Genomic DNA, 17318 nt, shown 5'->3' with positions numbered 1-17318 from the left:
TTGTCACCCCTGTCACCTGGACAGTATACAGAGGCTCGTAGAGAGCCCCAAAGAGAAGGGCAGAGAGCTGGCCTAGCTCGTCACTCTCCTGAGGGGAAGCAGGTGAGGGAATGTCGAGGCCCCGGACGAAGAGCCGGAGAAACTGGCGACCGTCTCATCTTCCCTAGGGCGAAGGTTCGGAATTCGGAGCGACCGTTACTCGCAGCGTAACGAGGACTTCTGGAAGCCGCAGTCGTTACTGCTCTGTCCGCAGGGCCGCCGTCTACGGATTCTCGAGGCCCCGTGCCCCTCGCACGATCTGATTGGACGGCGGGGAAAAGGGGCGGGAGGCCCAGGAGGAGGTGCGCACAGGCCGGCCCTGGGTTCTCGCGGTGCCACCAGGCAGGCGAAGGGGCGGGAGTTGGCCGGCGGGGCGGGAGGGATCCTGGCGCGTGCGCACGTCGGGAGGCGACAGGCTGGGGGTGGCTGGGAGGGCTGGGCAGTTCGAGAAACGGGTGGGCGTGTGCCGGATAGGAGCGGGAGGGGCTCGGGGTGCGCGTGCGCGTCGGAGAGCGAGTCGCGGGAGGAGGCGGGAGCGGAGGAGGCGGTGGAGGGGGCGGGTCGCGTCCGGCGCCGCGTCCGGCGCCACGTCCGCAGCCAGAAGGCACCGTCGCCAACCTTGTCTTCTGGCTCCCCTGCCAGAGGAGGCGTCTCCGGAGCCCGCAGTTACCCCAGGCTGTGCCCGCCGCTCAGGCCGCCTCAGCCCTCCTCGGTGCTGCCCGCTGCTCCGCCCGGCCCCGGCGCCGGCCCCCGACCCGGCGGTGAGTAAGTCGGGCCGGGAGGGTAGGGGGCGCCGTCCCGGCTTCTTCCTGCCCTTTTCTCTGTTGCCTTTTTCCGTTAGCTCTGTTAGCTCTTCTGCACCTCACCGTCTCCCTGCCCTGGCCTGGGTGCTCGGAGCGGGGCCTTTTTCTTTTTTTTTGTGTGTGGGGGGGTGTTGCTGCTTAGCGGGGAAGGGGGAGGGGCTGGACGATGTTGGGGCCGGGTGGAGGTTCGCTGGCCGGGTTACCCCCTTTTACGTGTCTCTGGCTCACCCGCCGTGGTTTGAGATTGGGGACCCTCCTTGGACGCTTCCGCCTGACTTCTTAGGTCCTGGGGTATCAGACCGGGGAAATGGGGGTGGGAGGGCGCCAGCAGCCTGCGAGAGGAGAGGGATGCGGCAGAGGGGCTGCGTGCTGGGCTTCCCCGCCCCGCTAACTCCTAACTTGTTGATAAACCACTCTCTTGGGTTCAAGTACACGATCCTTCAACAGTGGACTGTCTCAGTGTTCTTCCCAGGTAGCCCTACCCCCACACCTAACCTGAACTTGGAAGTGTAGCAGTGGAGAGAGGCGCTTACTGCGCCAGGGGGTGACTGGGGGACTGCTGGAGCACCCACCAGTGCCATCACTGCCTCCCGAGTCTAAATAAAAACCGTGCCTGCTACGCACACGCAGCCTCAAGACTGGTCCCCAGGCTCCCACTTAGGATCAGGTCCCCTCTCCTAAACAGATCGCCTCTTGTACGTTAGAAGACATAGGAATTCTGGAACCCTGTGGGAGTAGGGTTTGCTGGGTGTACAGCGTGGAGCGGAGGGAGGAGGTGCTGAGCTCAGTCCTAGCCAGGGCTCCTACAGGGTCATTTTCTGCCTCTCCTGCCACGTCACTCCCTCTGCTTAAAAAAAAAAAAAAAAAGAAAACTTGCTAGTGCCCAAAGGGATCAGTTGGGGGCAGGGGGGGCTCCGGAAGGGGCCACCGGCAAAGGTTTAGAAACACCTAGAGAAGGAGGAGAGTTTATTTGATTTATTCTGCCCTTGTGAACTAATTCCAAATGAAAACACTTTATTTACTATCTGTGATTATTTGTTCTATACTGTTGTTTAACCTTTAAAACTTCCACTGGTTTGGGTGCTCTAAAGGGCTCCCCAGGAATATTGATATCACATCAACAGGTATATGTCTACGTGTTATGTGTCCATGTCTGTTTTTTTAAAGAAAGAAGTAACTTTTAATAAACTCATGCATCCTATTTTGATTTTTTTCACTTTCATTTCTTTAGTCTTTGTTATAATATATGTACTAGAAAGCAAGCTCAGTAAAAATATGCCCTTATTTAGAGAACATCGTTAGAAAAGTATAAGTAGTTCTTGTGTGTGGTTCGCTTTTTTTTTTTCTTTTAAACTCCAGGAAAATCTTTACCTTTCTTTGTTTTAGTCATTGAGTAGTTGTTGTTTTGCTACTTCCTGAAGGTATCTTACTGGTTTATATATAAACACCCTCAGAGTAGGGCCTTGACATTCTCGTTCAGGCTGAAACTTCAGTGTCTAACACAGTGTCTGACACATAGTAGGGACACAAATATCTGTTGAACTAATGAGGTATAATGTAGTGAAAATGACTGGTGTACTGGTTATTTGGTTTGATAGGTTATTGTAATTCTCCTTAATGTTTCATTTAAGGGCAACACTTAAAAATTGTCATTTTGATACTGTCAGTTGTTACTTGTCACTAGGTGTAAGTTTTACTGACAGATTACTTTTTCGTTCCTGCCACATTCAGTGCATTTCTTGTAGTTCACTTGCTGTTGATTTAATGGGCAGGGGCCATTTTTAAAAGCAGCCTGTTCAGGATAGTTGGTTAACTAGAGAAGCCTAAAAACAGTAAGCTGGTGTTTTAATATGTGCAGTTTGTTGGTGTATGTGAGTTAAAGCTCTGTATAAATGTATTTTTTGAAGCTCCTTATAGTTATTTGGCAAAGAAGCTAAAACATAGGAGTGAGGATGCGGCGAAGTTCCTATATATAAAATATGTAGAAAAATTTAGCTAATTCATTTATAGTCTTTTTCTTATAGGGAAATTGGCAGTTACTGTTTAATAAGAAACTTTTGAAGTGGCTTTGAAGGTAAACTGTTGTGCATTGTATTTTGTAGTTAGGCTTCATATACAATGTATTAGTGCTTCTTAACTTCCCTTGGTACACAGAGGGGTGTTGCCATAGGCACACTTGAGTACTGTTTTCAGATTTTGTTTTTATTATTAATGAAAACTTTATATATAAAATGTTACAGATATCCACAAACAACATTGAGTCACCTGTTTTCCTTTAAAAAAAGGGGGGGTCCATTGTTTACTTATTTCTATTATTAGAAGAAATTACCCTCTAGGGAATAGTGTTGTTATAAATCCTTGCTCAATATATTTACCAGCTGGACAAGAATTATTTCTCCCTGGCCTAAAATGCTTAAAGGAACTGCTGATGAATTGCAGTCTTTAGCAAAGAACTCTTGCACATTTCATAATTTCTTTACAAAAAAACATGACCAGTTTTTGTTGGTACTGTAATGGTTTGTTCACATGTCAGGACCAAATGGTAAAACTGATTTATGTCCATAGAGTAAGTTAAATTATTTGTCCTGATCTCAAGGCTGTTTTCTGTTTTTATTGCCTTCCTTAAGAAACTATGTTTTTTAATAGAAATTTCTGTGCATTATGAGTTCCTCCTATAGAGCAGACTTTTTTTTTGTTTTTGAATGCAACTGAATTGATAAACGCTGGTAAAGTATATAACCACTGGATTGTAAACTCTGGCTTAGTGTAGTCCTCTGTGTGTTTAATCACACTGAAACCTTTAGTGCCTATCAGGGTGCCTGGCACATAGCAGGGACCCAAGTATATGTTGAGTTTAGGGCAGATGGTTTGCATAGAATTTAATAATGTTGTTTAAGGGTAACATTTTTAAATGGTCTTTTTGATACTTTTACTGTCAGTTGTTATTTGTATTTACGTGTGTGCTTTAAAATTTTACTAAGCAGATTATTTACCTCTTCCAGTTTTAGGAGATTAGGGCCATATTTGTCTTCACAATTCCTAATTTAAGAGAAAAAAAATGTAATGATGATAATGAACAGCATGGTAATATAAAAAGCATTTCTCCTAGTGATAAAGTGATAATATCCTAAAGAGGTAATATCACTAAAAATTTGGCACATATATGTATGTAGAGGTTGGGAAAGGTTTATTGAGTAAAAAGCATAGATGGCATTACAGATAGTTAAGGATTTTAGCAAAAATACCTTTATAAGGTAACTTGGTGTCTTATGATCAAATTAGGGATTCAGAAAAATATATTCCATATACTTAGAGCTTTTGCATAATTCTTATTACCCTAAGAGTTCTGTAGGAATTTGAATACTACATACTTGCTGTTAATACGAGTGATATACAAGAAACTTAAACATTAAAATATATGTATACAAAACAAAAATCAATCTCTGTGGCCTCTTAGGGCTTTCAAAGCCCATTTCTTCTGGCCTAGGTAGCCAGGCTTCTGACCTACACAACTCCAGATTTTCTACTTTATTGATAATCCTGTTTGCAACTCTTGGTAACACTAGTAAACGTAACTGTGAATGTAATTTAAGAGCGGCATAAACTCAGGGGAGGTGGGAGCGTGGTTGGGCAGGGAAGAGAGAGCTGGTGAATCTGAGAGTATACCCTAAAGAGGCTCCAGGCAAGAACGAAATTTCTTGAAAGTCTAGTTGTCTTAAAAAATTCCCAGGTACTTTTCATTTAACTTTTTAATTAGTGTGTATTTAAAAGCAAAACTATTTTAAATTACTGTGTAGTAAAATTCATGTCTCTCTTGTGGTTCTTGAAGCCCCAGGAATAGCACTGCCTATTAAAGAAGTACATTTGAAGAGCATGAATCTAGCTTGAAGTTATCTTTTTTTTTTTTAAGCCAAAAATTTGGACCATCTATTGGTATGCATCTTATGATGCTTCAAGTTAATGTGGATACAGATGATACTTTTATCCCATTTATTACACAAATACTATGTGTCAGCTTACAACCAAAACATGTACTTAAGAAAAAAATGGTAAGAGTATAAATAAGATTTTCAAACTGTAAATCAGGGAAAAGAGCTGTAAGAGTGGAGGTCTTTGTGTGCTGTCAGGAGCTGGCTGGGGGAGGGTGGGGGAACATAACCGTGAATAAAACTGGGTAATCTTTTCTTCAAGTCAACATTTTGTGATTCAGGAACATTGTTTTTTAGGTGATCAACTTGATTTGAGGATAACAATAACTACCTACAGTAACTAGGTAGATGAACTGTATCATCTTTAAAAATATCCTGGGCTTCCCTGGTGGCGCAGTGGTTGAGAGTCCGCCTGCCGATGCAGGGGACGCGGGTTCGTGCCCTGGTCCGGGAGGATCCCACGTGCCTCGGAGCGGCTGGGCCCGTGAGCCATGGCCGCTGAGCCTGCGAGTCCGGAGCCTGTGCTCTGCAACGGGAGAGGCCACAACAGTGAGAGCCCCGCGTACCGCAAAAAAAAAAAAAAAAAAAAAAAAAAAAAATCCTTTATGAGTATCACTGATTTCTAAGACTTAAAAATATGTATTGTTCTTTAATTACAAGATCAATACATGTTTATGGTAGAATATTAAAATGTAGATGTTAAGTATATATATTTCTCTCTATGTAGAAATACTATATATCTATTCCCCCCATATGTATAATTTCTACCCCCTAGTAGCAATCTTTGTTAACACTTCGGTATATTTACTTTCAGTCTTTTTATGCGCACTTAAAAAAAAATAGTATCTCATGATACATGCCTTTTATATCCTCTAAATACAACATTAACATTTATCCATAGTATTTGATCTTCATAAATTATTTTAATGTTTGCATTGTATGCATCTTTAGGAAGCTTATAAATTCATCTCTTGCCTTCCATGAGGCTGTCTCATTTGACTATTTATCTTCAGGTGTATTATGTTTGTTTTTGCTGGCTTCTCTTTTGCTCACCTCTTAAACATGAACAGTCCATATAAGCTTATCGGTCTGCTCTCTTACTGCTCTTTTCCTTGATCATATCACTCACCCCTTGCAGCTTCAGGTATCACTTCAGACCATTCTCAGGACCTCAACTCTTACTCTGACTTCATGCTGACTTTCAGGCACTTTTAAATACAATTGCCTGCTAAAAGTCTCCTGTAGATGGCCTGAAGGCATCTCAAAGAGCTGTTCAAGAACAAGTCCTTTCACTGAACGATAGTCACCAATACTGTGTACACTTATTTGTTAAGTGTTCTTGGCGCAATAAACATTTAAAAAAATGTCCATCTTCTCCTCTCCAGTCCTGTCTTCATCATCATTTCTATTTAGTTTCTCATGCTAGAAATTTTACACCCTATATTCTCCTTTTATCTCACATTAATACCCAAGTTATGTTCTACTTCATACAAAAAGTCAAGTATTTGAGTATCCTCACACATCAGGCATTAATTAAGGCTCTGGGAATGGAGCAGTGACAAAACCAAGCTTTGTTCCAATAGAGCTTACATTCTAATTGTGAGTGACACAAAGTAAACATATATATCAAGTGACAATAAAAGCAATGAAGAAAATAGAGCAGTGTGTTAGGTGAAAATGATAGGGAAAGGAGGGTGCTAATCTATTATAAGGTGGTCAGGGAAGACCTCTGAGAAGGGGACATTTGCACAAAGACCTGAAGGAAGTAAGGAATCAAGTCAGGTACATATACTGGGGAAGAGCCTTTCAGGAAAAGATGAGCAAGGAAGCCTATGTTGTCAAGCTGGATTGAGCAAGAGGCAGAGTGGTAGGAGATGCTATTGGGGTATTAGATGTTGGGCCCTCAAAGGCAAAGGGAAGGACTCTGGATTTTATTCTGGGCAAAATAGGAAGCAGTTGGAGGGTTTTAAGCAGAGTATGACATGGCTAGACTGAAGGAAGAGCACAGGCGGAAGCTTGGAGGCCAGTTAAGAGATTTTGTAGTTGTCCGCAGCTCTACTCTTTTAAAATGATGGTCTTTTTCTTTTTTAAATTACAAGATAGATATATGTGGAAAAATTATTTTTTTAAAAAAAGGGATTCTGTATTAGGAAAAGGTTAAGACTTTTGGTAGAGATTTGTGGGATATATACAGAAAAGCAGTTTTAAAATGTATGCAGTTACTAGCACACCTGTTTTAAAACTCCAGCTAAAATATGTAAGATGTATGTGTGTATATAGTATCCCTATATTTCTGTACAGAATACTGTGATATCTATTGATTAGTTGATCAGCCAGATGATCTCTTGGTATACAGATACTGGGATCACAGTGCTGAGTAAGGTAGACAAAGTGTCTCTCCTTTTGGAATTAACAGTCCAATGGGGAAGAAAGTGACTCCAAAATAGTTATTCTTCAGGAAGGGACACACACACTTCTGGCCATTCTGCCAGGAGCTTCTGCATGTTTTGTTTTGAATTGTTAAATAGTATTCCCATCTTAGAGTTAGGGCTAGAATATCTTTAATTTCTATTTCTTGAACAGCAAGGATCTGATGAAGTTATTTGTCCTCAGCCATATAGTTTATAGTCAAGTTGGGATTCAGCTGCAGGCTCTCTGATTCCAGAACTTTAAACACTACGCTGTATAATTTCTCATGATCTTACCATGATGATAAATTAAAGAAATATAAATATGAATGGAAATAAATTTAATTAATTTAATTTCTGGCTTAAGGGAGTTTTAAAATTAAGGCAAATCAATCAGGAACTCTTTCTCCCAGTAATGCATCAGCTGATACTCTCAGGTTTTGGGGTTTTTATTGTCAGAGATTACATATCTTTACTGTCACTTTAAAAATCTTAACTGTATATGGGATGATAATGCTAAATTGACAAACCAGACCAGCATAAGATTAGGTGCTCTTGATCAGTGGTCTGAGTCAGGGTTTTCACTAGAGCAACTAAAAGATACTTATTTAAGCACAGGACGTATGCTGCTGGATGCTGTGGGGTGCAGTGAGGTCCCATGTTACACAGGGTTTAGGTTTTAAAGATGTTTCAAGTTGAATTACATGAAGTTAAATTACCTTTGAAAAATCCCACTTCTCACACTGCTACCTCTGCCACCCTCATTTGCCACCAGTGTTTTTTGCCTGAATTATTGAAATATAGAAGGAAATATGCATGACTTTTTATCTGATCATCTGGTGCTGAAAGCAGTAGGAGTCATAAAGGAAAGGGGAACTTCCCTGACCCTTCTTTGACCACTTAAATTTAGTTCTGATAAACGTTGCAATACATGTGAGCCTTGAAAACATTAAGTCTCCCAATTGGTCCTTCTGTCTCTGTTCTTGCTTTCTGATTGCTTGTTCTCCCCACACAGCCAGAATGATCTTTAAAAAGTGTAAATCAGAACACATTACCCCTCTGGTCAGTGCCTTTCACTGGCTCCCCATCTCAGAGTTAAAAAGCTAATTGCCACGATGGCCTGTATGGGCCTATGTCATCCAGACCTCACTCTTTGACCTCTTCTTCTACTGCCTTTTGCTGCAGCCCCTAACACATTTTTCTGGCTGTTCCTTCTTGTCTGTAGTAAGCTCCTACCTCAGGACCTTTGCATTTACTGTTTTTTCTGTCCTGAGGGCTCTTGACCCAAGAGCCCTCAAGGCAGAAAGGATATCTTATATCCTTAACCTCCTTTGGGATGTCACCACAATGAGGCCTTCACAGACTCTCCCATTTAAAATATCACATCCTCTTCCCCTTCATGCCTTTTTCTCCATAGCATTTAACACCATCTGATAAACAGTATATTCTTTGAATATGTATTTATTGTCTTCCCCACTAGCCAATATGGAATGTTCATGATGGCAGAGATTTTTTTGGTCTGTATTGATCACAGCTATATCCTGTGCACCTAAAACATGACCCTTAGTAGGTACTCAATAAATTTTTAATCAGCGTATTAAAGTACATTGGTAGTTTTCACAATATTCTTTTTTTCCCCAGCTTTATTGAGATATAATTGACATACAGCATTGTGTAAGTTTAAGGTGTATAATGTAATGGTTTGATACACATATATATTGCAGAATGTTTACCAGATTAAGGTTAGTTAACACATCCTTCAACTCATATAATTACTCTTGTTGTTATGGTGAGAACATTTTAAGATCTACTTGTAGCAACTTTCAAGTATACAATACAGTAGTTTTAACTACAGTCATCATGCTGTGCATTAGGTCCTCAGAACTTATTCCTCTTGTAACAGGAAGCTTGTACCCTTTGACCAACGTCTTATTTCCCCTACCCCACACCCCCGGCCCCGTGCAACCACCTTTCTATGAGCTTGGCCTTTTTAGATTCCATATATATAAGTGACATAATATAGTATTTGTCTTTCTATGTCTGACTTATTTCACTTAGCATAATGTCCTCAAGGTTCATCCATGTTGTTTTGCAGATGGCAGGATTTTACAATATCCTTTAAAATCTGTTGTATTATATAGGTACAGATACAGTAATTTAGGCTTCATGGTTTTATGACTAAGAAATACTTAGTTGACTACTGGGATCACAACCCTAGTTTTCTGGCCAAGCAAGAAAGCTTTTAGACCAATCTTGACTTGTTTTAGTCTTTACTTAGTCAATGGAATATAAAATCAAATATTTTAAGAAAGTAAGGAGGGGCTTCCCTGGTGGCGCAGTGGTTGAGAGGCCGCCTGCCGATGCAGGGGACGCGGGTTCATGCCCCGGTCTGGGAAGATCCCACATGCTGCGGAGCGCCTGGGCCCGTGAGCCATGGCCGCTGAGCCTGCACATCCGGAGCCTGTGCTCCGCGACGGGAGAGGCCACAGCAGTGAGAGGCCCGCGTACCGCAAAAAAAAAAAAAAAAAAAAAAAAAAAAGAAAGTAAGGAGATTGGGAAAAGAAAGTTTATGTGTTCTTCATCCCAACATAGCTTATGTTATTTCTTAGTTTCCATTATTACTTGTACTTAGACGTAGTCTATAGTATATATATATATATATATATATATATATATATATATATATATTTTTTTTTTTATAGTGGATTTTGAATTCTTTTGCTACTTCTGTTCATACGAGTTCTAAAAGTAACAATTAAAAAGTAACCATGGGCTTCCCTGGTGGCGCAGTGGTTGAGAGTCCGCCTGCCGATGCAGGGGACACGGGTTCGTGCCCCTGTCTGGGATGATCCCACATGCCGTGGAGTGGCTGCGCCTGTGAGCCATGGCCGCTGAGCCTGCGCGTCTGGAGCCTGTTGCTCCGCGACGGGAGAGGCCCGCGTACCGGGGGAAAGAAAAAAAAAAAAAAAAAAGTAATCAAAATCCTTCTCTTAGTGATTCATATTGGTGCTGTCATCTTTATAGGAGAAGAATGTCATGTTTTTGAGGAAATTTTCAGATAGAACATGTTTTTTAGTTCATAGTATAGGTTTTTCTTTGAGTCTGTTGTGAAATAAATTCCGTAGGAGGAGGCACTTAAAATTTTTGTCTGCTAACCCCCACCTTCCAACTTTCTTTCAGTTGGTAATTTTCAATTTCAGTTGAAGCAGCAGTAACAACATAGGAAAGCTTGTACCATGCCTGCCAATCTTTGCTTGATTTGAGATAAGATTTATGTTGTACGCTAGTATAATTGAAAGTATTTCTCAAACACCACAAAGTAGAAGACAGACAAGGTGAAGTAGTCTTGTTATGGTTGTTTTAAAAATGTTGTTTATCAGGGATTTGCTGGTGGTCTAGTAATTAGGATCCTGCACTTTCACTGCTGTGGCCCGGGGTTCAATCCCCGGTTGTGCGGCTCAGCCAAAATAAAAAAAAATAAGTAAAATGTTGTTTATCTGAATAAAGTTGATTAAGTCTTGATCAAGCATATAAAACGAGGTAGTCTCAGATGTTGAAATTAAAATGAAATGTGTGTGTTTTTTAGGAGATCATGAATCAGACAGATAAAAATCAACAAGAAATCCCATCATACCTTAGTGATGAACCACCAGAAGGTAAGTATGCATCTGTGATACTAAGAATGAAAAAAATCCTAGTGAATTAAACTTCTGATTGTTTTCATTAACTTTAAAGTAACATAACCTGTTTTCCTTGTCAGTAAATGTGTTCCAAAAATACTTAAACATTTTTAGCTTTTAATAAGAAAGCATAGATATTGGTAAATGGGGACATAATGTAACTTTTATATAAGGTCTATCAATATTTTTCTGCTACTCTTTTAAGACCATTTCACGAGTATCCTTTCACTTGTAAAGAGTTGGGTGAGGTGTAGAGGAAGGATGGACTAGGTTATGTCATGCATATGAAAACTCACTTCAAGAGGCACTTGAGATTTGTTGTTAAACTCCTGCTATTCATTACATTATAATGGGTAACTCTTCCTTTTTTAATACATGGTTTTAGTGTCTGCTTAATTTATTTTTTGGTGTGAAAATTGTGACATCAGGAATCATTTTATTCTTACCTTCAAAAATCTTTGGAAACACTAAATGCACACATGCATGTCCTCACTATGTACAGAAACAGAGTAGCTGTTTTCTTTATTTTCTCCCTTTATTTTTAAGGACTAGTAGTCTAGAGTTTTGAAAAGAAAAGTTAGGGCTCAGTGAGAAAGTTAGGAAGGACTTATGAGAAAGAAGTCAGGAAAGCGATAAAGGCTGTCCAGGAGCATGATTGTTAAGAGAACAGCCTCAGGGATGTCTTTATATTGGCAACCTGTTAAAAGTAGTCTGCAAAGTGGATAATTTATATGGTGGTAATTAAGAGTACACTGTAATTTTTAAAAAAGAGTACACTGTAATTAAGAGATCAACAGCATTAGTATGTATCTGATTTCACTAAGAAAAATTGCCTTCATTAAATGCATGTACACCAAATTTGGCATAGCAGGATAATACTAATGAGGTATTCAGCATGAGGTAGTTATCTGTTTTATCCTCAAATCAAGATTTTCCCCTTTTCCTAGTGTTACTAACCTTGATTACAAAAGAATGACCACTTATGTAATCCTTTCCATCATAATTTTATAATTAATATATTCAAATGCTTATCTATGTCTTAAGCCTTTTATTTCAGCTATTTAAAAATTTTTATATTAACTATGTTTATTACTCAGTTTCAATTAAACAGTTGGTTTTATAAATTTAGCCATTGCTATATCTTCATCAGTGAGCTATTTTGACTAATCAATGAGACTTTCTTCCTGTGAAAGGATGTAAAATCTCCAAACAGTGAAAAGAAAATCTTACTCAAGGTAAATTTGTGTCTGTGTATTTAAAGAAACTCAATTTTCAGATTTTTTTTCTCTTTCAAATATTGTTGGTTTTCTAATGTTACCTTCTCTGATAACCACATTCTGCTAGGTTATAGTAGCTTTGGGTGTCTTAGTTGAACTTACGTACCCAAGAATTTACCTTTCTTGTGTGAGATTATACCTTTTTAGTGGTTATAGCCTGAACTGTATAGTTACCAAGTATTTTTTCATGAAGTTTAAAAAAATAAAAACACTATTGCTTATGTGTTGTCACCGCCTGAGTCATTAGATTATGAAGGAGAAAAGGTCTGTGTGTGTTTGAGGCTGGCAGAAGCAAATTTTTATGAAATCTTCCTGCTAGTCATTTTATGTTGGAGTTTGGGGTTACATGCCAGTTTGAGTGCCTCTATTAAACAAAGAAACCAAAGAGAAAAGACTCGTGACAATAAATCTGAATATCTCATACTGATGTTACCTTTTCTGGGAGTATATGAAGAGCTTTTACAAACTAGATACTTAAATCACATACTCTCTTTTATAAAAATTACTGAGGCAGTGGAAGTATTAACCATAGCTCTGGTTTCTCCATGTTACAAAAAAGATTATATGTAGGTAACAGGATTTTAAGTGATGAATAATTTTCCTATTTTTACATATAATATTAGCTCTTTAAATACATTATTAAGGAACACATAGAATAGAAACCCAAGTATATTTAAGTGGTTCTCAAATTATTTTGTCTCAGGATGCTTTCTACTTTAAAAAAAATTGAGGATTCCAAAGAGCTATATCTTTGTTGATATTTGCCATATTAACAATAAAAACAGAAATTAAGTATTTTATTATGAAAAGAACTCAGTAGGCCCATTACATATTAACATATTTTTTGAAAAATATGAAACTATTTTCCAAAACAAAAAAAAAATTGTGAGCAGGGTGATTTGTTTGTGGCCATACCGTGTGGCTTGTGGGATCTTAGTTTCCCGATCAGGGATCAAATCCAGGCCCTTGGCAGTGAAAGTGCAGAGTCCTAACCACTGGACCACCAGAGAATTTCCGACATGGTTTTAAAATTTTTGCAAATCTCTTTAATATTTGGATTAATAGAAGAGAGCTAGATTCTCACAGTTTAGTCTTCTGTGTTTAGTCTGTTGTGTTACTGCCCATCATTTAGCTTCTGGAAAATTCTGTTTTAGACTGGTGACAGAATGAAAGTGAAAGACAAATGACATGTTAATATTATTATGAAAGCAGTTTTTACCCCGAAGTGGTCCTGGGGATACTCAAGGGTTCCAGACCATACCTGAGAACCAGTGCTTTAAATGAAGAAGGTTGTTTCAGTGATGACTGATTGAATTCTATCAAGGAAATAAGGGCTAAATATATATATCTTTTTATTTTTTCATGCTCCTTTTAGGATATAAAATAAAGATGTTTTTATTAAAAGCAGTAAAACTATAAATCAAGGAGACATTTAAAATAGTCTTCCATTTTATGAAAGTTGTCTAGTGTCTAAAGGATTTCTTCTCATAGATACTAAGACTTAGCATTGGACCAAGATGTTTTAAAAACATGTACAACTATACCCTTGAGGGAAGAGCTCTTGATGTCTTGATCAGATACGTATTTATGTGGTTGACCTTTTCAGTACAATCTGCTGGTTGTTAGGAAGGTTACTCAGTGATTTGTACTGTTCTTATAAAGACTTACATTTGACTGTCTTACGATATTTTCTCTTATTAGGTTCAATGAAAGATCACCCACAGCAGCAACCAGGCATGCTGTCCCGTGTGACTGGGGGTATCTTCAGTGTTACAAAAGGAGCCGTTGGTGCCACCATTGGTGGTGTGGCTTGGATTGGTGGAAAGAGTCTGGAGGTGACCAAAACAGCTGTTACAACTGTACCTTCCATGGGAATAGGGCTGGTGAAAGGGGGCGTGTCTGCTGTGGCTGGAGGTGTTACAGCTGTTGGTTCTGCTGTTGTAAACAAAGTGCCCTTAACAGGAAAGAAGAAAGACAAATCTGACTAAAATATGGAGATACACTTGCTCTCCACAGCATTATGATGCCAGTGGCATTGAATTGCTAAATTACAGACTACAACCAAGTCACCTGTTTTGGACGTTTATCTTCTAACTGCTGTGTTGAAAGTATTGATGACTGACTGGCTTTTGTCTAAAAGGAAGAGACCAATACTAGCACAGTGTATGAAGGTGTCTCATACTTAAATTCCAGCTTTTTATCTGGTAAAATGTTACACTTATTCAGTTGTAACTAAAGATAAGGTATATTTGAATATTTACTACATAAGTCTTTCAGTTTAACTAAAAATGTGAAAGTTGAATTTAGTGGATGATCTTTACAGTTCCATATGTATAATGTGCCAGGTAACTCATCTGCCCCTTAAGAAGGGAACCTTGACCTACATAAATGTACCTTTGATGTGCCTAATAGTTTCAGATGTCTTAGCTTTTTTAATAACCATAGTTGATTAGACAAAGAGGCATTCTTTTCTTATTTAAGATGGTAAAAGTAGCAGAAACTAGAGAAGTTTAAAAGAAAAGATTCATGGTTTTATGAGTATTAACCATCTTTTGTTAGATAGGCATTATATTAATTTAATCATTGATGCCTTACAAAAGAAAACATCTTTTCTAATACCCTGAATATGTGCAGTTCTTAGGATTATTATTATATATGGATTCTTTCAAAAGTTGTTTGTGAAATTAGTTTTCCCTCAAGAATCTCAGGATTAGTGACATAAAGGCATTTCTTGCTCTCAGCAGATTAGGATAGTGTTTGATAACTGTCAGTAGTTATAACCAAATTGTACACTTCAACCTGGGTTCATGCTCCATCATTAATAAACCTCACAGTGCCTAAGGAACATTTCTTTGCTGGTCAGAAGCTGTGTTAATAAATGAGTTTCATATTAAGGAGGAAAACATAAATCATTTTAAGTTCTTAAGAATTACCTAAAGCATCCAAGATATAAAAAATTCTTCATACCTATTTTGTCTCCAGGATGGCTTAAATTACTAGCAGTACCCCTTTCAAAAAACACAGTGAAAGCAGCCACAGATGTGTGGGGGCTGACTCTTAAATTGAACGGAATGGGCTCCATAGATTAGTTTTGAATGTAAAATATATGTAACTGCTTTCTGTTTGACAGGCTTTTAAAATGTCATCTTACACTCCTTTAAAGCAGCTGTAAACTTTGTACCATTTTCCAAGTCAACTTCAGGCAGGAAATTGAATTTTTTGGTTACGGATGATAAGTGTGTTGTGTCTCATTAACGTCTCATCATGTCTCATTCATTCTAAAAGAATATGACTTAGCTGGAATTCATCTTTTTTTTTTTTTTTTTTTTTTTTTTTTTGCGGTACGCGGGCCTCTCACTGCCGCGGCCTCTCCTGTTGCAGAGCACAGGCTCCGGACGCGCAGGCTCGGGACGCGCAGGCTCAGCGGCCATGGCTCACGAATCAAGCCGCTCTGCGGCATGTGGGATCTTCCCGGACCAGGGCACAAACCCGTGTCCCCTGCATCGGCAGGCGGACTCCCAACCACTGCGCCACCAGGGAAGCCCGAATTCATCCTTTTTTTGTTTCATGTTCAGTTTCATAAAAATTTTAAAAGTGGCATTTCTCTTAACCAAGGGTTTAATCCCAGCCTGAAAAATCTTAATTTTCCTTCACTTAAGTTTGGAAATTTGCCACCATTCTGCAGACTTTTTTTTTTTTTTTTAACAAGCAAGGGGAAGAAAGGAGGTGATGCTCTGGAGTAAGTCAAAACAGCATTCCTGAGAACTTAGATCACTCCAACACCCAAAGCTTAAGTGTTTGTTTGCAACCCACTAAGAGTTTTACATTAATAATGTGGATCAACAAATGGGTAAGAACAAAACTTAGCTTTTAAAAGCTTTCATAAATACCAGCAGAGATTGAAGTAAATCCACAAAGGTTCTTGAACCTTTCTACCATATACAACACTGGAAAGTCATTAGGAAGTTAATCAAAAATTAAATTGTTGTTTATTTCATCCAGTATGATTAAAGGTATATTTGTTGGTATATCTGGTCAAATGTCATAATTAGCAAGGGGATTTAAAAAAAAAAAACCAAAATTAATGGATGAACACGAAATGATCTAAGTAATGGTATTGGAGAATTTGTTTCCTGCTATTTGAAAGAAATTATTGCTTCATTGCTAGCTTATATTTCTAAATTATCTTCTTATCTTCATCGGCTCTGCTGTGCTTTGTACCTGAATTTCTAAATATAGACTTCAGTTTACTGTATGCTTGAATATTTATTTTCAACTTTGCTTGTCTTTAAAATTGCTTGAGGAAAAATGGTTGTAATTAATTTCTGCTACAGAAAAGCCACCTGGTACATTTTATCTCATCAAGTTTGTTTTAAATTTTAAATTATAACTTTGTTCAGGAGAGGCTTTGCAATGATAGCAGAGAACTTGTACAAATGAAGTTAGTTGTAGACGTTCTTGTTGAAATGAACTTGCCATTTGATGATACGTAAAGCTGTACACTTGAGTCTTTTTCTGTTTATTTCGTAGACTAGCAATCTGACCTGTTAAACAGTACTAGTTCACTTCAAGAAGCTAATAAGGTGGTTGTTGTATACACCTGAAGGCATCTGTTATTCAGCTTATCTTTTGAGTGGGTATTCAGCACAATGAGAATAAACTTGTGTGACCCACTTGAATGACTGATCTAATAATGTTGACGTTATGAATCCTGTACTTAGTGAAATGTCAGATGAAAATAACTGATGATTGAATAAATTTTTTTGTATTAAAGGAATGGGAAAAGAAGACATGAATCTTTAATAAAGCACTATGATCTGCAAAAGATGAACTGTTTCATAAAGATCTAAGGAAATAAAGGAAATTTTAAAACAGGGTAGTCTGAAAATTTTAGTTATATAGAAATTCAGAAAGTACTGTAGCCAGTTTTTTAATTTTTTGATACTAATGCACAAACATGACAGAACATCTCCAAATATGAATTTTGATGCCAACACAACAATGAAATAAATATATTTTAAACAACTCTAATAAAGATTAAAAATGCAGATTTCTGGGTTTGACTGCAATTTGCTGAATCTCTGCAGGGTGGGATCCAAGACTGCAATTTAACAACCTCTGCAGGTGATTCTTTTGCAGTCTAAAATTTGGGAACTGATGGAGGAATTATAAAGTAGGGAGC

General features: G+C 38.7%; 1 protein-coding gene across 2 annotated transcripts; it reads left to right on the top strand.

The window, feature by feature from the left end:
* The first annotated feature begins 568 nt into the window (after positions 1 to 568).
* On the top strand, positions 569 to 17010 carry TMEM263 (transmembrane protein 263). 2 transcript variants are annotated; one of them, XM_032646044.1, is made up of 3 exons: positions 569 to 800; positions 10766 to 10835; positions 13838 to 17010. In XM_032646044.1, the coding sequence occupies exons 2-3, from the start codon at positions 10772 to 10774 to the stop codon at positions 14122 to 14124; spliced, it is 351 nt and encodes a 116-aa protein (XP_032501935.1). In that variant the 5' UTR covers positions 569 to 800; positions 10766 to 10771; the 3' UTR covers positions 14125 to 17010. The 2 variants fall into 2 exon arrangements, with proteins under 2 accessions (XP_032501935.1, XP_032501936.1); XM_032646045.1 differs by lacking the exons at positions 569 to 800; positions 10766 to 10835 and adding an exon at positions 10844 to 12094.
* The last annotated feature ends 308 nt before the right edge of the window (positions 17011 to 17318 follow it).

The sequence above is a fragment of the Phocoena sinus genome, chromosome 10 (genome assembly GCF_008692025.1).
Source record: "Phocoena sinus isolate mPhoSin1 chromosome 10, mPhoSin1.pri, whole genome shotgun sequence".
NCBI lineage: Eukaryota > Metazoa > Chordata > Mammalia > Artiodactyla > Phocoenidae > Phocoena > Phocoena sinus.
Note: the sequence above shows the minus strand (reverse complement) of the source record. Positions and strands in the feature narration are given on the sequence as shown.